The sequence below is a fragment of the Oncorhynchus mykiss genome, chromosome 18 (assembly GCF_057628025.1).
Source record: "Oncorhynchus mykiss isolate SJ-2025 chromosome 18, ASM5762802v1, whole genome shotgun sequence".
Taxonomy (NCBI): domain Eukaryota; kingdom Metazoa; phylum Chordata; class Actinopteri; order Salmoniformes; family Salmonidae; genus Oncorhynchus; species Oncorhynchus mykiss.
In genome coordinates this window covers 61,213,614-61,235,286 of record NC_143039.1, presented here as the reverse complement: position 1 = coordinate 61,235,286, position 21,673 = coordinate 61,213,614, and the positions used below count along the sequence as shown (strand labels likewise).

Below are 21,673 nucleotides of genomic sequence, written 5' to 3'. Positions count from 1 at the left end.
TTTTTTCTTCTCTGGCCTCCATTGATTTAGTCACCCTAATTCTGGCCATCCTACGAGGGTAAAAACTCTTGTAGCCTTTGAACAGATTATGATAGAGACATGAGGTTGGGACCATTGGTTTTCTTAAAGGATTATCTACATAATGAACTTATTTCACTCATTGGTCAAAATATACGTTTTTGATTGGACACTCTACAATATATTTTCCACTCTGTGTTATAAAACTCCCACACAACACACATTGTCCTCCTGTTTCTCTCTATATTCTGCATACAATACCAATGTACAACTCTTCTCTCTCTCTCTCTCTCAGGGAGAGGCAGTAGGGAGGGTGTGTCTTAAGGAAAGGGGTCGGGACGTCCTTGTGCTACAGAGAGTGCCATCATCAGTGACATCACCTAACCCCGCTTCCTCGCCATCATCAGTGACATCACCTAACCCCGCTTCCTCGCCATCAGGGGGAGGGGCCAGAGAGGAGGACGGAGAGAAGAGGTCAGTATCCTCATCTTTCAATTTCAATCTCTCTGTCTTTGTGGGCGTTGCTGGAATATACAAATGAATCATGTAAACGTTATATATGATCTATAAAGATTTCAAACTGTATGCTGTGTATGTCCCAGACAAACCTGTTCGTTGAAAGCCATGTCAAGAAAAATATTTTACATTCTCCCTCCTTTTCCCTCTCTTAAGTCACACCCTTTGCATGCCTGCACGCACACAAGCATCTGTCCTGACAAGATAGATTGTGTGTTTGCTTCCTAGAGGATGTGTGTGGGTTTGTGTGTGTTATGACAGAGAACGTGTGTGTTTTAGCTGCAAGCAGAGAGAGAATGATTTTCTTGTCTTGAAGGGAGAAACAAATCAAAAGAAAGCAAGACTGTTTGCTGCCTAGAGGGTGTGTTTACACATTATAAAGGGTGTGTGTGTGTCTCTGGTGTTAGGCAGGGAGAGGGGAGGCCTCAGTACATCCCCTTTTGGGGTAGAGCTACTATAGCCTCTATATCTGTGGAGCTCCAGGAAGGAGGGGGAAGCAGGCTGGCTCTTCAGCCCAGGACAGAGCACCCTGGCTGAGCATGTTGCGCTAGGAAGAGCAAATCCTCTGGAGGAATTGAGATGGACTTGAGAACTGTCACACTAGTGGAGGCAGAGGAAGATGAAGACGGTAGTGATGATGATGAAGATGACTGTTGTAGTAGTTCTTTCCCGACCTTCAATGTCCCTTACCTGCTCTACATTGATGATGAGGATCAAGATGACTGGAGTAGTCTACCTTACATTGATGAGGAAGGGGAGGATGAGGAGGGAGAGGAGGAGAGAGAAGAGAGAGAAAGGAGAGATAGAAGCTCTGAGGAATACAATTCCTGCTCTTCCTCCTGTGCTTCTGACAGGTGTGTTGGTATGTGTGTATCGTGTGTGTTTGTGTGTGCGTGAGTCCTTGTTTATGTGTAACTTTTCTCTGTGTGTGTCTGTTTAGGTATGTGGTGGTGTCTGGAACACCCCTGAAGATTCTAGAACACCTGCTGAGTGACCTACGACTGGATGACCAGAGAGGAGCACCGGAGAGCAGAGTGTCTGGTGAGTGAACACGTACACACACACACACAGTCTTGTTTATCCTTAACACGGTCTTGTTAAATCCTAGTTAACCTTAACCCCAAAACCTAACCCTGACTTCTAACCATAACCCCTAAACCTAATTCAAACCCTAACACAAATTCTACCTTATGTCCCCAATTGGTCAAATTTTGGTTAGTTTACTATTCTTGTGGGGACTTCCGGTCACACATACACACAGCAGATAGTTTGGTGATTGTGGGATCCCCCAAAGATCTGTACTCAGTCCATTACACGTATTTAAATGTACACCAAATAATTTAATTTGTGTGTTTGTTTGTGTGCACCAATCCCTCCCCTGCTCTTAGGAATGTCCTAACATGTGGCAACATAACCACTACTTCTACTGTTCTTCATTCTTTCTTTCTTCTTTTTTTTCTTTCCTAGGAATATATTGTAGCATATTTCAGTGTTGTCTAACTAACGTGACCTATTGGGAAACGGTGACAAAAGACCATCTTGGGTAAATGAGTCTTTGGCCCTAATGATCACCAGTCAAAAAGAGAGCTGAAAGAAAAGAAAGAGAGGAGTGTGTGTGTACTCGCGCATGCATGCCTGTGTGAGTGCGTGCGTGCGCGCACACGCATGTGTGTGTGTTTTTTAAACAGAAACATGTTTAACAAGCTGAAACAAGCCTAAAGCGAGATTAACGCACAACACTGCAATACCTGATTACTAAGATTAGATCTGTGGCCCGGGGGTGGTGTGTGTGTGTGTGTGTGTGTGTATATATGTGTGTGTGTGTGTGTGTATGAAATTGGAGGAGTGAAGGAGAGTTGTTAACATGGAGAAAATGAAAGCAGTTGGAAGGAGGGAGGAAAATGGGAACGGTAGGGTGGAAGGAGAGAGGAGGGGTGAGAGGGGTGGAGAGAAGGAAAGAGGTAGAAGCCAGCTAAATAGTCTAGTCATTTAAAGTGGTGTTCTATGAAAAGCTTGCTTTCCTATCTAAACGTCAGACAGCTGGTTAGTTAATTATTCATAGGAACCTTTCGGCTGCTCTATCCACTGCTCTTCGGAACCATGACTTTTTTTGTCATGTTTCCCATGGACAGAGTTTAACGTTGTGCAGCAAGCTCAGTCTGCACAGATGCACTAATCTTGATAACATAATGAGTGGCTATTAGGGATGTAAGATGATTTGTAGATCAGTGATTCGGCGCCTTGCTCAGGCCAACTGCATTCTCAGCCCTTCATGAAACTGCATTGCCAGGGCTGGACCTGTATAATCCACCATTACTTAAACCATTCCTTCTGAAACCACGCTCTTCAGTGAGAAGAGTGGGCGATGTTTCAAAATAAATCAAATGTATGTTTTTGCATGATATTCCAAATGCCTGTATGTCGTTTATGTCCGCTGGTTCTCATGTTGTAATTTGTCTTGACTCCTTTGCTCCTTCTGTGCTGTGTGCACCTTCCCATTTACACCAGAGATCTGTATATAATGATGAGATGATCATGTCTCCGCCCTAACAATGGGAGTCATTGTCTCAAAGGCTGTGAGGCAGGCGACAAGCTTAGGTCCAAAATAAACTCATAGAAACGCATTGGGTTCATTTTTAACTGATTATGGCGAGAGTGAAACCTTGCGCTTTGCCTCTTCCTCTCTGTTTACACACACACACACACACACACACACACACACACACACACACACACTAAGCCCCTCCACCACTCACAACAGCAAAGCTGAGAGGTCACTCCTTCCTCTCTGACAAGCGGTCTCAACTCGTTATTTGCATTTGAGGTTTGGTCCAACAGACTGGGTCATATGGACACTGAAGCACATTGAGACATTATTTTACTGTAATAGAGAAGTTAACCTTTCTAACCATACACTTTTTATGTCTCACCTGCTCTAATTGCCAGCTAGCTTTATAGTTCCACCCTCAGAGCATGTGTAGACCAGCTAGCTGTATAGTTCCACCCTCAGAGCATGTGCAGACCAGCTAGCTTTATAGTTTCACCCTCAGAACATGTGCAGACCAGCTAGCTTTATAGTTCCACCCTCAGAGCATGTGCAGATCAGCTAGCTTTATAGTTCCACCCTCAGAGCATGTGCAGACCAGCTAGCTTTATAGTTCCACCCTCAGAGCATGTGCAGACCAGCTAGCTTTATAGTTCCACCCTCAGAGCATGTGCAGACCAGCTAGCTTTATAGTTCCACCCTCAGAGCATGTGCAGACCAGCTAGCTGTATAGTTCCACCCTCTGAACATGTGCAGACCAGCTAGCTGTATAGTTCCACCCTCAGAGCATGTGCAGATCAACTAGCTTTATAGTTCCACCCTCAGAGCATGTGCAGACCAGCTAGCTTTATAGTTCCACCCTCAGAACATGTGCAGACCAGCTAGCTTTATAGTTCCACCCTCAGAGCATGTGCAGACCAGCTAGCTGTTGTGTTTTCGGACATTTTCAGCTCAGGTTGCTCAGGTCGCCCCACCTGCTTCAAGATGTCCACTGTCATCCCTGTGCCCAAAAAGGGAAAGTAAGTGAACTGAATGACTACCGACCTGTAGCACTCACTTCCATCGTCATGAAGGACACCAACAACACCAGGTCAAGAAGATCATCATTGACCTCAGCCACCCAAGCCACGGCCTGTTCTCATGTCAAATCAAATCAACAACGAAAAAATCTTTGTCACATGCGCCGAATATAACAGGTTTAGACTTTACCGTTAAATGCTTACTTACAAGCCATTAACCAACAATGCAGAAAGAAATGATTTGCTAAATAAACTCATGTAAAAAAAACTGACCAATAAAATAACAATAACAAGGCTATATACAGTGGGGCAAAAAAGTATTTAGTCAGCCACCAATTGTGCAAGTTCTCCCACTTAAAAAGATGAGAGAGGCCTGTAATTTTCATCATAGGTAAACTTCAACTATGACAGACAAAATGAGAAAAAAAATCCAGAAAATCACATTGTAGGATTTTTAATGAATTTATTTGCAAATTATGGTGGAAAATAAGTATTTGGTCAATAACAAAAGTTTATCTCAATACTTTGTTATATACCCTTTGTTGGCAATGACAGAGGTCAAACGTTTTCTGTAAGTCTTCACAAGGTTTTCACACACTGTTGCTGGTATTTTGGCCCATTCCTCCATGCAGATCTCCTCTAGAGCAGTGATGTTTTGGGGCTGTTGCTGGGCAACACAGACTTTCAACTCCCTCCAAAGATATTCTATGGGGTTGAGATCTGGAGGCTGGCTAGGCCACTCCAGGACCTTGAAATGCTTCTTACGAAGCCACTCCTTCGTTGCCCGGGCGGTGTGTTTGGGATCATTGTCATGCTGAAAGACCCAGCCACGTTTCATCTTCAATGCCCTTGCTGATGGAAGGAGGTTTTCACTCAAAATCTCACGATACATGGCCCCATTCATTCTTTCCTTTACACGGATCAGTCGTCCTGGTCCCTTTGCAGAAAAACAGCCCCAAAGCATGATGTTTCCACCCCCATGCTTCACAGTAGGTATGGTGTTCTTTGGATGCAACTCAGCATTCTTTGTCCTCCAAACACGACGAGTTTAGTTTTTACCAAAAAGTTATATTTTGGTTTCATCTGACCATATGACATTCTCCCAATCTTCTTCTGGATCATCCAAATGCTCTCTAGCAAACTTCAGACGGGCCTGGACATGTACTTGCTTAAGCAGGGGGACACGTCTGGCACTGCAGGATTTGAGTCCCTGGCGGCGTAGTGTGTTACTGATGGTAGGCTTTGTTACTTTGGTCCCAGCTCTCTGCAGGTCATTCACTAGGTCCCCCCGTGTGGTTCTGGGATTTTTGCTCACCGTTCTTGTGATCATTTTGACCCAACGGGGTGAGATCTTGCGTGGAGCCCCAGATCGAGGGAGATTATAAGTGGTCTTGTATGTCTTCCATTTCCTAATAATTGCTCCCACAGTTGATTTCTTCAAACCAAGCTGCGTACCTATTGCAGATTCAGTCATCCCAGCCTGGTGCATGTCTACAATTTTGTTTCTGGTGTCCTTTGACAGCTCTTTGGTCTTGGCCATAGTGGAGTTTGGAGTGTGACTGTTTGAGGTTGTGGAGAGGTGTCTTTTATACTGATAACAAGTTCAAACAGGTGCCATTAATACAGGTAACGAGTGGAGGACAGAGGAGCCTCTTAAAGAAGAAGTTACAGGTCTGTGAGAGCCAGAAATCTTGGTTGTTTGTTGGTGACCAAATACTTATTTTCCACCATAATTTGCAAATAAATTAATAAAAAATCCTACAATGTGATTTTCTGGATTTTTCTTCTCTAATTTTGTCTGTCATAGTTGAAGTGTACCTATGATGAAAATTACAGGCCTCTCATCTTTTTAAGTGGAAGAACTTGCACAATTGGTGGCTGACTAAATACTTTTTTGCCCCACTGTATAGGGGTAAATAAACTAAAGTAAAAATAAATAAAGTAACACTATAAAATAACGAGGCTATATACACGGGGTACCGGTACAGAGTCAATGTGCAGGGGTCGGGGTAGTTGAGGTAATATGTACAGCACCAGTCAAAAGTTTGGACACACCTACTCATTCAAGGGTTTTTCTTTATTTTTACTATTTTCTACATAGAATAATAGTGAAGACATCAAAACTATGAAATAACACATATGGAATCATGTAGTAACCAAAAAAGTGTTAAACAAATCCAAATATATTTTATATTAGCCACCCTTTGCCTTGATGACAGCCTTGCACACTCTTGGCATTCTCGTAACCAGTTTCATGAGATAGTCACCTGGAATGCATTTCAATTAACAGTTGTTCCTTGTTGAAAGTTAATTTGTGAAATGTCTTTCCTTCTTAATACTTTTGAGCCAATCAGTTGTGTTGTGACAAGGTAGGGGTTGTATACAGAAGCAAGCCCTATTTGGTAAAAGACCAAGACCATATTTTGGCAAGAACAGCTTAAATAAGCAAAAAGAAACGACAGTCCGTCATTACTTTAAGACATGAAGGTCAGTCAATCTGGAAAATGTCAAGAACTTAGAAAGTTTCTTCAAGTGCAGTTGCAAAAACCATCAAAAGCTATGATGAAACTGGCTCTCATGAGGACCGCCACAGGAAAGGAAGACCCAGAGTTACCTCTGCTGCAGAGGATAAGTTCATTAGACTTACCAGCCTCAGAAATTGCAGTCCAAATAAATGCTTCACAGAGTTCAAGTAAGTAACATACACATCGCAACATCAACTGTCCAGAGGAGACTGTGTGAATCAGGCCTTCATGATCGAATTGCTGCAAAGAAACCACAACTAAAGGACAGCAATAAGAAGAAGAGACTTGCTTGGGCCAAGAAACACAAGCAATGGACATTAGATTGCCGTGTCTTTGTGAGATGCAGAGTAGGTGAACGGAAGATCTCCGCATTTGTGGTTCCCACCGTGAAGCATGGAGGAGGAGGTGTGATGATGTGGGGGCACTTTACTGGTGACACTGTCTGTGATTTATTCTGAATTCAAGGCACTTAACCAGCATGGCTACCACAGCATTCTGCAGTGATACACCATCCCATCTGATTTGCGCTTAGTGGGACTATCATTTTTTTTTCAACAGGACACTGACCCAATATACTTCCAGGCTGTGTAAGGGCTATTTGTCCAAGAGAGTGATGGAGTGCTACATCAGATGACCTGGCCTCCACAATCAGTGACCTCAACCCAGTTGAGATGGTTTGGGATGAGTTGGACTGCAGTCAAGGAAAAGCAGCCAACAAGTGCTCAGCATATGTGGGAACTCCTTCAAGACCGTTGGAAAAGCATTCCAGGTGAAGCTGGTTGAGAAAATGCCAAGAGTGTGCAAAGCTATCAAGGCAAAGGCTACTTTGAAGAATCTCAAATATAAAATATATTTTGATTTGTTTAACAATTTTTTGTTTTTTTGGTTACTACTTGATTACTACAATCTAAGCTTGATGCCCTCAATCTCACACAAATTATCAATGAACCTACCAGGTACCACCCCAAAGCCGTAAACACGGGCACCCTCATAGATATCATCCTAAACAACTTGCTCTCTAAATACATCTTTGCTGTTTTCAACCAAGATCTCAGCGATCACTGCCTTATTGCCTGCATCCGTAATGGGTCAGAGGTCAAGCGACCTCCACTCATCCCTGTCAAACGCTCCCTGAAACACTTCAGCGAGCAGGCTTTTCTAATCAACCTGGCCTGGGTATCTTGATAGGATATTGACCTCACCCCTTCAGTAGAGGATGCCTGTTTTTTTTAAATGCCTTCCTCACCATCTTAAATAAGCATGCCCCATTCAAGAAATTTAGAACCAGGAACAGATATAGCCCTTGGTTCTCTCCGGACCTGACTGCCCTTAACCAACACAAAAACATCCTATAGCGTTCTGCATTAGCATCGAACAGACCCCGTGATATGAAACTTTTCAGGGAAGTCAGAAACCAATATACACAGGCAGTTAGAAACGCCAAGGCTAGCTTTTTCAAGCAGAAATTTGCTTCCTGCAACACAAAAACATTTCTGGGACACTGTAAAGTCCATGGAGAATCAGAACACCTCCTCCCATCTGCCCACTGCACTGAGGATAGGAAACTCTGTCACCACCGATAAATCCACTATAATTGAGAATTTCAATAAGCATTTTTCTACGGCTGGCCATGCTTTCCATCTGGCTACCCCTACCCCGGTCGACTGCACAGCAACTCGCCCAAGCCTTCCCCATTTCTCCTTCTCCCAAATCCAGTCAGCTGATGTTCTGAAAGAGCTGCAATATCTGGACCCCTACAAATCAACCGGGCTAGACAATCTGGACCCTTTCTTTCTAAAATATATCTGCCGAAATTGTTGCAACCCCTATTACTATCCTGTTCAACCTCTCTTTCCTGTCGTCTGAGTTTCCCAAAGATTGGAAAGCAGCTGTATCATCCCCCTCTTTAAAGGGGGGGACACTCTTGACCCAAACTGCTACAGACCTATATCTATCCTACTCTGCCTTTCTAAGGTCTTCGAAAGCCAAGTCAACAAACAGATTACCGACCATTTCGAATCCCACCGCACCTTGCAAACATTGCAATCTGGTTTCAGAGCTGGTCATGGGTGCACCTCAGCCATGCTCAAAGGTCCTAAACGATATCTTAACCGCCATCGATAAGAAACAATACTGTGCAGCCGTATTCGTTAACCTGGTCAAGGCTTTCGACTCTGTCAATCACCACATCCTCATCGACAGACTCGATAGCCTTGGTCTCTCAAATGATTCCAATACCCTACTCAATAAATTGGATGCAGTCTATCACAGTGCCATCCGTTTTGTCACCAAAGCCCCATATACTACCCACGACTGCGACCTGTACGCTCTCGTTGGCATGCTAGTAGACACCATAGTGGAGCTCTTTAGCATCAACTCAAATCGCCGTGTTTGGAGGAGGAATGCTGCCTATGACCCCAAGAACACCATCCCCACCGTCAAACATGGAGGTGGAAACATTATGCTTTGGGGGTGTTTTTCTGCTAAGGGGACAGGACAACTTCACCGCATCAAAGGGACGATGGACGGGGCCATGTACCGTCAAATCTTGGGTGATAACCTCCTTCCCTCAGCCAGGGCATTGAAAATGGGTTGTGGATGGGTATTCCAGCATGACAATGACCCAAAACACATGGTCAAGGCAACAAAGGAGTGGCTCAAGAAGAAGCACATTAAGGTCCTGGAGTGGCCTAGCCAGTCTTCAGACCTTAATCCCATAGAAAATCTTTGGAGGGAGCTGAAGGTTCGAGTGGCCAAACGTCAGCCTCGAAACCTTAATGACTTAGAGAAGATCTGCAAAGAGGAGTGGGACAAAATCCCTCCTGAGATGTGTGCAAACCTGGTGGCCAACTACAAGAAACGTCTGACCTCTGTGATTGCCAACAAGGGTTTTGCCACCATGGTGGAGAGTTTGGAATCTGATTGATTGATTGCTTCTGTGGACAGGTGTCTTTTATACAGGTAACAAACTGAGATTAGGAGCACTCCCTTTAAGAGTGTGCTCCTAATCTCAGCTCGTTACCTTATAAAAGACACCTGGGAGCCAGAAATCTTTCTGATTGAGAGGGGGTCAAATACTTATTTCCCTCATTAAAATGCAAATCAATTTATAACATTTTTGACATGCGTTTTTCTGGATTTTTGTTGTTGTTATTCTGTCTCTCACTGCTCAAATAAACCTACCATTAAAATTATAAACTGATCATTTCTTTGTCAGTGGGCAAATGTACAAAATCAGCAGGGGATCAAATACTTTTTTCCCTCACTGTAGGTGGGCCTGGGGAAGTCTAGCGGTTATGCCGCTGCCTTCAGAGCTCAAATAACATGTTGCTGTGGACTCTAATCTGGCCCACGCCCTTCTGACACAAACCCTCTTTCAACGTTCCTGTCTTTCTCTCACTGTCTGAGATATAGAGGTTTGTGACCTGTGATGCATTTCCTGTTTCAGAGCTGCTGCTGGATGACTTCCTGTTGACGTACCTAGTGTTCATGACGACCAATGACCTCTGTCAGGCCCTGCTCGGACAATATCCTTTACACACTGCATGTGTGTCTGTCTGTCTGTTTTTCTGTGTAGTGTGTATTGTCCTTAACTTGTCCCACCTACAGCAGTAAGCGTGTGCATGGTCAAGGTCAGGAGGATGGAAAGGAGGCCCTCTATAGGAAGAGGAAAGTATTACACCTAGTTGCTCACTGGACACGCCTATATAAGGACTTCCTACAAGAGGACGAACACATCAAAGCATTCATGAAGGTAGGAGGAGACACAGGTTTGGTAACCAGTTTGTGAGGGTAATAGCTGCCTAGTAACAGGAAGGAAAGGAGTTATATTCTGCATGTCAGTGACAGCGATAACTTAAGTGTTTGTGTGCTTGTGTGCTTGTGAGCTTGCAGCTTTGTTTTCTCCCTGGCACATGTCTGCACATACATTTACAATACATCTACAATACATTTACAATACTTAAACCTAAATATATCTCTTAAGTGTCAGTTAGAGGTGTGTGTGTGTGTGTGTGTGTGTGTGTGTGTGTGTGTGTGTGTGTCAGACTCTCTCCAGGTGTGTGTTAGAGGATCTTTATGAGTTTCCGTCTCTGGAGAAAGACATGAAGGAGTTCCAGAAGCTTCTACGACGTAGACAGTGAGTGTGTGTGTATCCGTGTGTGTGCATGTACAGCACAAGGACACCATTGTTTATGAGACATGAGCACAGCCTACCGTTTGTCTGTGGGGGGATAGAGGAAACAGAAGCTTCAATTCTCAAGTAAATCTTTATTTATGAACAAGCAAATATGGAGTTGTTTATTTGTTTCTCTGTTTGTTTTTGTTTCAGCACAGTGGATGAATGTCCTCCACAACAAAAGGTGAGAGGGATGGAAGAAGGGCGAGGGGAGAGAGAGAAAATGGGGGGGGGGGGGATAATTGGTAGACGAAAATGATCTGTCACTGCCAAGTTAAAGGGATACTTTGGGATTTTGGCAGTGAAATCCTTTATCTACTTCCCCAGAGTCAGATGAACTCATGGATTGCATTGTTATGTCTCTGCATCCAGTATGAATGGAGGTAAGATCTAGTTTTGCGAGCAAATGCTAACTAGCGTAAGCACAATGACTGGAAGGCTATGGTGTCTACTAGCATGCTAGCCGTTACCATAGACTCCCCCGGTCATTGCGCTGACACTAGTTAGCAACTTCCTTCAAACTGCACGCAGAGACATAAAAATTGTATCCACGAGTTCAATCTGACTCTGAGGAAGTATATAAATGGCTTCATTGCCAAAATCCTAAAGTATCCCTTTTATAATCTAATGGTTTATGTCCCTTCTCCCTCTCTCCTCTCCATCTCTCTCTATCCCTCTCTCTTTCTCATTCTTTCTCCCTATCCCTCTCTCTCCCCTCCCTTCTGTCTTCATCCCTCTATTTCTCTGTCTGTCTCTCCAGAGTAAGCCTCTGTTCCAGCAGCTTAGTTTAAAGGAGAACAGTCTGCCACTCCGCTTCCCTCGAGCTGACACCAAAGAGGGTGAGAACACACACACACGTGATGCTGTGATTGTATGTGATTGATATTATTGATTTTGATTGATATGATTTATTGAAGTGTCATACGCTTAGAGGTGCCCAGCCCACATGGGTCTACAAGACACTACTAAACACAGTGACATTTTCTTTGTAATCAAAACAAAATAACGTTTTCCAAATGATATACATACAATAATCACAGCCTGTACAGCTATCTAGCCACACTATACAACCAGCTACCATCTAGCCACACTATACAACCAGCTACCATCTAGCCACACTACACAACCAGCTACCATCTAGCCACACTATACAACCAGCTACCATCTAGCCACACTATACAACCAGCTACCATCTAGCCACACTATACAACCAGCTACCATCTAGCCACACTATACAACCACCTACCATCTAGCCACACTGTACAACCAGCTACCATCTAGCCACAGTATACAACCAGCTACCATCTAGCCACACTATACAACCAGCTACCATCTAGCCACACTATACAACCAGCTACCATCTAGCCACACTATACAACCAGCTACCATCTAGCCACACTATACAACCACCTACCATCTAGCCACACTGTACAACCAGCTACCATCTAGCCACAGTATACAACCAGCTACCATCTAGCCACACTATACAACCAGCTACCATCTAGCCACACTATACAACCAGCTACCATCTAGCCACACTATACAACCAGCTACCATCTAGCCACACTATACAACCAGCTACCATCTAGCCACACTATACAACCAGCTACCATCTAGCCACACTATACAACCAGCTACCATCTAGCCACACTATACAACCAGCTACCATCTAGCCACACTATACAACCAGCTACCATCTAGCCACACTATACAACCAGCTACCATCTAGCCACACTATACAACCAGCTACCATCTAGCCACACTATACAACCAGCTACCATCTAGCCACACTATACAACCAGCTACCATCTAGCCACACTATACAACCAGCTACCATCTAGCCACACTATACAACCAGCTACCATCTAGCCACACTATACAACAAGCTACCATCTAGCCACACTATACAACCAGCTACCATCTAGCCACACTACACAACCAGCTACCATCTAGCCACACTATACAACCAGCTACCATCTAGCCACACTACACAACCAGCTACCATCTAGCCACACTATACAACCAGCTACCATTTAGCCACACTACACAACCAGCTACCATCTAGCCACACTACACAACCAGCTACCATCTAGCCACACTACACAACCAGCTACCATCTAGCCACACTATACAACCAGCTATCATCTAGCCACACTACACAACCAGCTACCATCTAGCCACACTATACAACCAGCTACCGTCTAGCCACACTATACAACCAGCTACCGTCTAGCCACACTATACAACCAGCTACCATCTAGCCACACTATACAACCAGCTACCATCTAGCCACACTACACAACCAGCTACCATCTAGCCACGCTATACAACCAGCTACCATCTAGCCACACTACACAACCAGCTACCATCTAGTCACACTACACAACCAGCTACCATCTAGCCACACTACACAACCAGCTACCATCTAGCCACACTACACAACCAGCTACCATCTAGCCACACTACACAACCAGCTACCATCTAGCCACACTACACAACCAGCTACCATCTAGTCACACTACACAACCAGCTACCATCTAGTCACACTACACAACCAGCTACCATCTAGTCACACTATACAACCAGCTACCATCTAGCCACACTATACAACCAGCTACCATCTAGCCACACTATACAACCAGCTACCATCTAGCCACACTACACAACCAGCTACCATCTAACCACACTACACAACCAGCTACCATCTAGCCACACTATACAACCAGCTACCATCTAGCCACACTATACAACCAGCTACCATCTAGCCACACTATACAACCAGCTACCATCTAGCCACACTATACAACCAGCTACCATCTAGCCACACTACACAACCAGCTACCATCTAACCACACTACACAACCAGCTACCATCTAACCACACTACACAACCAGTACATTTCTCAGTACATTGTGACATAACTGATCAATCTCAAACACGCCCTGTCTGAATTCAAGCCTCTGCTCGTCCCGTAAGCAGAATACTTCAGGTTTATCACCAACATTTTTACAAAAAAAGAACATGTCTCTGATCGCCATCCAGAGGGCAATAAAACACTACCGTAAATGGATTTCCGTTTCGATTTGCCCAAGTTCACACAGTAGGTTAAATTCTCTCTTCGGACAATCTGTTAAATTACGCGTCTCTGCAGCCAGAGCGAGGGTGCCGGATCTGAGTGGTGCACAAACGGACGTTTGGTTTTTTTGTTAGGTTCAGGAGGACATATGGTTCAGGGGTGTAGTTCTTGTTGGTGAGAGTGTACGTTCTAAGTTTAGGTTTAAACCAAATATAAGCTGCCCATTTTCCCTTGTGGTTTTGTCCTTGATTTGGTTAACACCACATGCTAATTTGTTCCTGAATATACAGTGGTTTGCGAAAGTATTCATCCCCTTGGCATTTTCCCTATTTTGTTGCATTACAACCTGGAATTAAATATATTTTTGGGGGGGTTTGTATCATTTGATTTACCCAACAAGCCTACCACTTTGAAGATGCAAAATATTTTTTATTGTGAAACAAACAAGAAATAATACAACAAAAACAGAACTTGAGCGTGCATAACTATTCATCCCCCCCAAAGTCAATACTTTGTAGAGAAACTTTTTGCAGCAATTACAGCTGCAAGTCTCTTGGGGTATGTCTATAAGCTTGGCACATCTAGCAAGTTGGATTTTTGACCATTCTTCAAGGCAAAACTGCTCCAGCTCCTTCAAGTTGGATGGGTTCCGCTGGTGTACAGCAATCTTTAAGTCATACCACAGATTCTCAATTGGATTGAGGTCTAGGCTTTGACTAGGCCATTCCAAGACGTTTAAATGTTTCCCCTTAAACCATTCGAGTGCTGCTTTAGCAGTATGCTTAGGGTCATTGTCCTGCTGGAAGGTGAACCTCCGTCCCAGTCTCAAATCTCTGGAAGACTGAAACAGGTTTCCCTCAAGAATTTCCCTGTATTTAGCGCCATCCATCATTCCTTCAATTCTGACCAGTTACCCAGTCCTTGCCGAGGAAGAACATCCCCACAGCATGATGCTGCCACCACCATGCTTTACTGTGGGGATGGTGTTCTTCGGTGATGTGATGTGTTGGGTTTGTGCCAGACATAGTGTTTTCCTTGATGGCCAAAAAGCTAAATTGTAGTCTCATCTGACCAGAGTACGTTTTTCCATGTGTTTGGGGAGTGTCCCACATGCCTTTTGGCAAACACCAAACATGTTTGATTATTTTTTCTGGACACTCTTCCGTAAAGCCCAGCTCTGTGGAGTGTACGGCTTAAAGTGGTCCTATGGACAGATACTCCAATCTCCGCTGTGGAGCTTTGCAGCTCCTTCAGGGTTATCTTTGGTCTCTTTGTTGCCTCTCTGATTAATGCCCTCTTTGTCTGGTCCCTGAGTTTTGGTGGGCGGCCCTCTCTTGGCAGGTTTGTTCTGGTGCCATATTCTTTCAATTTTTTTAATAATGTATTTAATGGTGCTCGCTGGGATGTTCAAAGTTTTGGATATTTTTTTATAACTCAACCTTAATCTGTACTTTACAACTTTGTCCCTGACCTGTTTGGAGAGCTCCTTGGTCTTCATAGTTCCGCTTGCTTGGTGGTGCCCCTTGTTTAGTGATGTTGCACGCAACACTTTCCGTTTTTAATTTTTTTTAATTTTTTGAAACAAGTAATTTTTTTCATTTCACTTCACCAATTTGGACTATTTTGTGTATGTCCATTACATGAAATCCCAATAAAAATCTATTTAAATTACAGGTTGTAATGCAACAAAATAGGAAAAACGGCAAGGGGGGTGAATACTTTTGCAAGGCACTGTACACTGAGTATACCAAACATTAGGAACACCTTCCTAATATTGAGTTGCACCCCCCCTTTTGCCCTCAGAACAGACTCGTCAGGGCGTTCCACAGGGATGCTAACCCATGTTGACTCCAATGCTTTCCACAGTTGTGTCAAGTTGGCTGGATGTCCTTTGGGTGGTGGACCATTCTTGATACACATGAGAAACTGTTGAGCATGAAAGACTCACCATTGCACCATTGCAGTTCTTGACACAAACCGGTGCCCCTGGCACCTACTACCATACCCCATTCAAAGGCACTTAGATATTTTGTCTTGCCCATTCACCCTCTGAATGGTACAGCTGTCTAACAGATCACAGAGGGAGTTCTTTAGTTCTTTAGTGGAAGCCTCTCCAGGTAGATCAAGAGGGCAGCAGTCTAGGCCCCTTACCTGGATTGTAAACTGTCATGGTCAAAACATATTGACACAGCAGTAGCTAAGATGGTGAGAAGTCTGTCCATAATAAAGCGCTACTTTTTAACAGCACTATCAACAAGGCAAGTTCTACAAGCCCTAGTTTTGTCACACCTGGACTAATGTTCAGTCATGTGGTCAGGTGCCACAAAGAGGGACCGAGGAAAATTGCAATTGGCTCAGAACGGGGCAGCACGGCTGGCCCTTGGATGTACACAGAGAGCTAATATTAATAATATGCATGTCAATCTCTCCTGGCGCAAAGTGGCCAGCGGGGACTGTGAAGAGACATAAACACAGGCACAGACACATGCATACACACACACACAATAACATACGCACTGCACTATGCACACACATACACATGGATTTTGTGTTGTAGATATGTGGTAGTAGAGTAGGGGCCTGAGGGCACACACTTAGTGTGTTGTGAAATCTGATGTGAATGTTTTGTAGTGTTTTTGAAATTGTATTACTGCCTTCATTTTTCTAGAACCCAGGAAGAGTAGCTGCTACCTTGCCAGCAGCTAATGGGGATCCATAGTAAATAGAAATACAATCACAATCCATGTCTCAAGGCTTAAAAATCTACACTGATTGAAGTGGTTTTAACAGTGACATCATTTAGGGATCATAGCTGTCACCTGGATTCACCAGGTCAGTCTATGTCATGGAAAGAGCAGGTGTTCATAATGTTTTATATATTCAGTGTATTCTGCAAATTTCTGCAGTTTCACAAAAAATGGATAACAATTCTCCATCCCACAGATGGTTATGAGTAAGGTCCCAGTCAAACACTTTTTTTGTGATTCTGTGTTCTGGCATATTTATCAGTCTGTTCCATAGATGTATCATGTCACCTTTTGCCTAACCACACATGGTTCCCAACCCATATCCCCACAGATGGCCAGGTTTGGAGTCAGTTTGATACCATTCCACTTATTCCACTCCAGCCTTTACCACGAGTAGGTCCTCCCCAATTAAGGTGCCACCAACCTCCTGTGGTGCACACCAAAAAAGCAGCAGATGGCTCTGTTTTAAACATTGTTGCAATTAGTGCCTACTTTGGAACCCCAAACCCCAGCTGCATAGTCCATCCCTGGACACACACAGGAGTTTTAGCTGAAAATATGCACAGTAACCAAGATCATTTTGTTTAACACTGACCCCAAAGCTTAACCGGCAGAATCTGCTAGCGATATTATGGCATCTTCAAAGGGCATGTGTTCATCCAGAATGAAACCAATGACCTCTATACCAGGCAGTGTCAGAGGAAGGCCCTAAAAGCTGTTTAAAACTCCAGCCACCCTAGTCTCAGACTGTTCTCTCTGCTACCGCACGGCAAGCGGTACCGGAGCACCAAGTCTAGGTCCAAGAGGCTTCTAAAACAGCTTCTACCCTCAACCCATAAGACTCCTGAACACCTAATCAAATGGCTACCCAGGCTATTTGCATTCCCCCCCCTCCCCATCTTTTACACTGCTGCTACTCTCTGTTATCATCTATGCATAGTCACTTTAATAACTCTACCTTCATATACATATTACCTCAACTAACCGGTGCCCCCTGTATATAGTCTCACTATTGTTATTTTATTGCTGATCTTGAATTACTTTTACTTTACTTTTATTTCTTATTCTTATCCATATTTTTTTAACTGCATTGTGGGTTAGGGGTCCATAAGTAAGTATTTCACTGTAAGGTCTACACCTGTTGTATTCGGTGCATGTGACTAATAAAATTGTATTTTATTTGATATTTATAGAGCCCAGTGTACAATAATGGGGTTGGACCAAAACAAAGGTTGTGTGCACTACACTGCACGCCTTTCTTTCTGAAATGAACAACCTGGGTCTTCTCTTGATTTATCGCCAGTCTCAATTTAGTACACCATAGTTTAACAATATTCAACATATTCTGGAGGTCATCTAATGTCTCGGCAAGGACAATTGCACTACATGACCAAACGTATGTGGACTCCTTCTTGTCACGCATCTCATTCCAAAATCATGGGCATTAATATGGATTTGGTCCCCCCTTTGCTGCTATAACAACCTCCACCCCTCTGGGAAGGCTTTGGAACATTGCTGTGGGGACTTGCTTCCATTCAGCAACGAGGATTAGGGAGGTTGGGCACTGATGTTGGGCGATTAGGCCTGTCTCGCAGTCAGCGTTCCAATTCATCCCAAAGGTGTTCTGTCAGGTTGAGGTCAGAGCTCTGCAGGCCAGTCAAGTGCTTCCACACCGATCTCAACAAACCATTTCTGTATGGATCTCTTTGTGCATGGGGGTATTGTCATGCTGATACAGAAAAGGGCTTTCCCCAAACTGTTGCCACAAAGTTGGAAGCACAGAATCATCTAGAATGTCATTGTATACTGCAGCATTAAGATTTATTTTCACTGGAACTAAGGGACCTAGGCCGAACCATGAAAAACAGCCCCAGACCATTATTCCTCCACCAAACTTTACAGTTGGCACTATGCATTCGGGCAGGTAGCGTTCTCCTGGAATCTGCCAAACCCAGTTTCGGCCGTTGGACTGTCAGATTGTGAAGTGTGATTCATCACTCGAGAGAGAACGCGTTTCCACTGCTCCAGAGTCCAATGGCGGCAAGCTTTACACCACTCCAGCCGACACTTGGCATTGTGCATGGTGATCTTAGACTTGTGTGCGACTGCTCGGCCATGGAAACCCATTTCATGAAGCTCCCGACGAACAGTTATTGTGCTGATGTTGCTTCCAGAGGCAGTTTGGAACTTGGCAGTAAGTGTTGCCACCCGAGGACAGACAATTTTATGAGCTCCAGCACTCGGCGGTCCCGTTCTGGGAGCTTGTGTGACCTGCCACTTTGCGGCTGAGCCGTTGTTGCTCCTAGACGTTTCCACTTCACAAAGGGCACTTACAAAGGGCACTTACAGTTGACTGGGGCAGCTCTAGCAGGGCAGGAATTTGATGAACTGACTTGTTGGAAACTGACTTGTTGACGGTGCCACGTTGAAAATCATTGAGCTCTTCAGTAAGGTAATTCTACTGTCAATGTTTGTCTATGGAGATTGCATGGCTGTGTTCTCAATTTTATACACTTGTCAGCAACAGGATGAAATAGCCTTTTATACACCTGTCAGCAACGGGATGAAATAGCCAAATCCACTAATTTGAAGGGGCATCCACATACTTTTGTACATATAATGTATATCATCAGCATACAACAAGATGCCCAGGAATATATCCACAACTTCATCACCAAGTTTAGCATGTTTGATTTGTAGGGCTAAATCATTAACATATATTGCAAATAAAGTGAATGAGAGTAGGTCTCCCTGCTTTACACCGTAAAGGGTTGGAAACCAGCCAGTCCTGAGGTCATTGAGGTCATTGAGCTGATCACAGTAAGACTTTGATGGGATCATAGAATCTTCCATCAATTCCCATTTGAATTAGTCTAAAAGCAAGGAGGTCTCTATTCACCCAATCAAAAGCCTTCTGAAAATATGTTTTATGATGTGTTAACGCTATGTGTGTGTGTGTGTTCCAGTGCTGTGTCGTGTGTATGTGAGTGCTGATTCGTACCTGTGTGTTTACACACACTCTTTGCTGAGCGTGGCAGAGCTGCTGAGGATTGTGGGTCAGAAGATGGACCGACCAGAGGATGACATGGTGCTGGTGACACACACACCTACTGGAGGTACACACACACACATTGAAGGCACACACACACACACACACACTGAAGGTACACACACACACTGAAGGTACTCACACACACACACACACACCCACTAAAGGTACACACACACACTGAAGGTACACACACACACACACCCACTGAAGGTACTCACACACACTGGAGGTGCACACACACACACTCCTTTTCACTCTCCACACTTTTCTCTCTCACTCTCCCCCTGTAGAGAGGAGGATGTTACAGGCTGGTCAATATGTGTATTCTGAGACTTTGACGCCACAGAGCAAACTGATGGTCTGTCGGAGGGACCTCACACATATTATGGTAATTAACACCCAGATTACGGTTATGAATAATTTGATTGTGGTCATTCACTGATAAATGGTATTTATTTTTTAAACAAAGGCTATAGGGGACCTCGATTCAGCTTACCTGGGGTGGGGTGTGTTGCACTACTAAATCAAATCAAACTCAAGTATTTAAAAGACAAAAAAAACACTTACCTACTCTTAACGTGTGTGTGTGTGTGTGTGTGTGTGTGTGTGTGTGTGTGTGTGTGTGTGTGTGTGTGTGTGTGTGTGTGTAGGCCCCTCTAACAGACAGTGAGCTGAGTAGGAGAACAGTGAGGTTGCTGGGTATCAACACCTGGGATATGGCTGCTGTTCTCACACAACTGGACTGGAACCTCTTCAACTCCATACACGAGGTAACACACACACACACACACTGGAGGAACTTTACTACACACTCACGCATACACATACACACTCAACTCTCTGTCTTTTCCCCCCTGCAGCAGGAGTTGGTGTATTCTACAATGAGCTGTAGTACCGGAGGCAGCCACCGGGAGGGGCTATCTGTATTGCTGCAGCGCTGCAACGAGGTCCAGCAGTGGGTCATGTCTGAGGTCCTGATGTGTGTGTCACTCAACAAACGAGTCCAGCTGCTCAAGAAGTTCATCAAGATTGCAGCGCAGTAAGAGAGCACACACACTTTAGACAATCAAACACACACACACACACACACACACACATGGGGACACACACACAACTAATCCCTGTTTTGTGTTATGTAGCTGTAAGGCCCAAAGGAACCTGAACTCAGCATTTGCCATCATCATGGGACTCAACACAGCAGCCGTCAGTAGACTCAACATAACCTGGGAGGTAAATGTGTGTGTGTGTGTGTGTGTGTGTGTGTGTGTGTGTGTGTGTGTGTGTGTGTGTGTGTGTGTGTGTGTGTGTGTGTGTGTGTGTGTGTGTGTGTGTGTGTACTCTGATGGTGTGTATCTGTTCCATACGTTTACTTTCAGAAAGTTCCGGGGAAATTCAAGAAGATCTTCTCTGAACTGGAGCTGATCACAGTAAGACTCATTATCATTGGTTTAAAGTAATATTTGTCCTGATAGGCTGGTGGAAAATAGTTAGGAGAAGGTCATGAATTAAGGAACAAAATATTCTGAGACTATTAGTGTATCAGTCTCTAGGTTCACATCCACTTGACCCTAAGCCTAACCTCTGACCTCTAACCACTAATCTTACCCTGACTCCTAACCTCTCCTCGTTGTCTCTCCAGGACCCGTCTCTGAACCATAAGGCCTACAGAGATGCCTTCAAGAAGATGAAGCCTCCTAAGATCCCCTTCATGCCCCTGCTGTTGAAAGACATCACCTTCATCCACGAGGGAAACAAAACCTTTCAGGACAACCTGGTCAACTTCCAGAAACTGGTGAGTCATGACATGTCTGTTGTGTGTGTGAATGTTTGTCTGTCTGTGTTTTTGTAACCGTTATCATGGTGACTGACTTTCTTCTATGCCCCGCCCCCTCAGCACATGATCGCCGACACAGTGCGTCTGATTCGCCACTGCCAAAGCGACCAACTCGGTATGTTGTCTCTGTCTGTTTCTGTCTGGCTCTCTTTCTGTCTCTCTTT

At 44.2% G+C, this 21,673-nt stretch overlaps 1 protein-coding gene across 4 annotated transcripts in view; it reads left to right on the top strand.

Annotated features, from left to right (window-relative positions):
- The window catches only part of LOC110496523 (rap guanine nucleotide exchange factor 5), a 64,205-nt gene that overhangs the window by 40,356 nt on the left and 2,176 nt on the right, over positions 1-21,673 (top strand). For 3 of the 4 annotated variants that reach the window (XM_021572478.3, XM_036953253.2, XM_090209032.1), the window contains exons 10-24: positions 314-492; positions 1,475-1,575; positions 10,072-10,150; positions 10,227-10,377; positions 10,670-10,761; positions 10,954-10,984; positions 11,561-11,639; positions 19,590-19,739; positions 19,966-20,063; positions 20,326-20,445; positions 20,536-20,714; positions 20,815-20,905; positions 21,052-21,102; positions 21,315-21,467; positions 21,570-21,624. In XM_021572478.3, coding sequence (XP_021428153.3) covers positions 314-492; positions 1,475-1,575; positions 10,072-10,150; positions 10,227-10,377; positions 10,670-10,761; positions 10,954-10,984; positions 11,561-11,639; positions 19,590-19,739; positions 19,966-20,063; positions 20,326-20,445; positions 20,536-20,714; positions 20,815-20,905; positions 21,052-21,102; positions 21,315-21,467; positions 21,570-21,624 — 1,609 coding nt within the window. Of the gene's footprint in view, positions 1-313; positions 1,389-1,474; positions 1,576-10,071; positions 10,151-10,226; positions 10,378-10,669; positions 10,762-10,953; positions 10,985-11,560; positions 11,640-19,589; positions 19,740-19,965; positions 20,064-20,325; positions 20,446-20,535; positions 20,715-20,814; positions 20,906-21,051; positions 21,103-21,314; positions 21,468-21,569; positions 21,625-21,673 lie in introns of those variants that run through there. The other variant, XM_090209033.1, reaches the window with a different exon arrangement.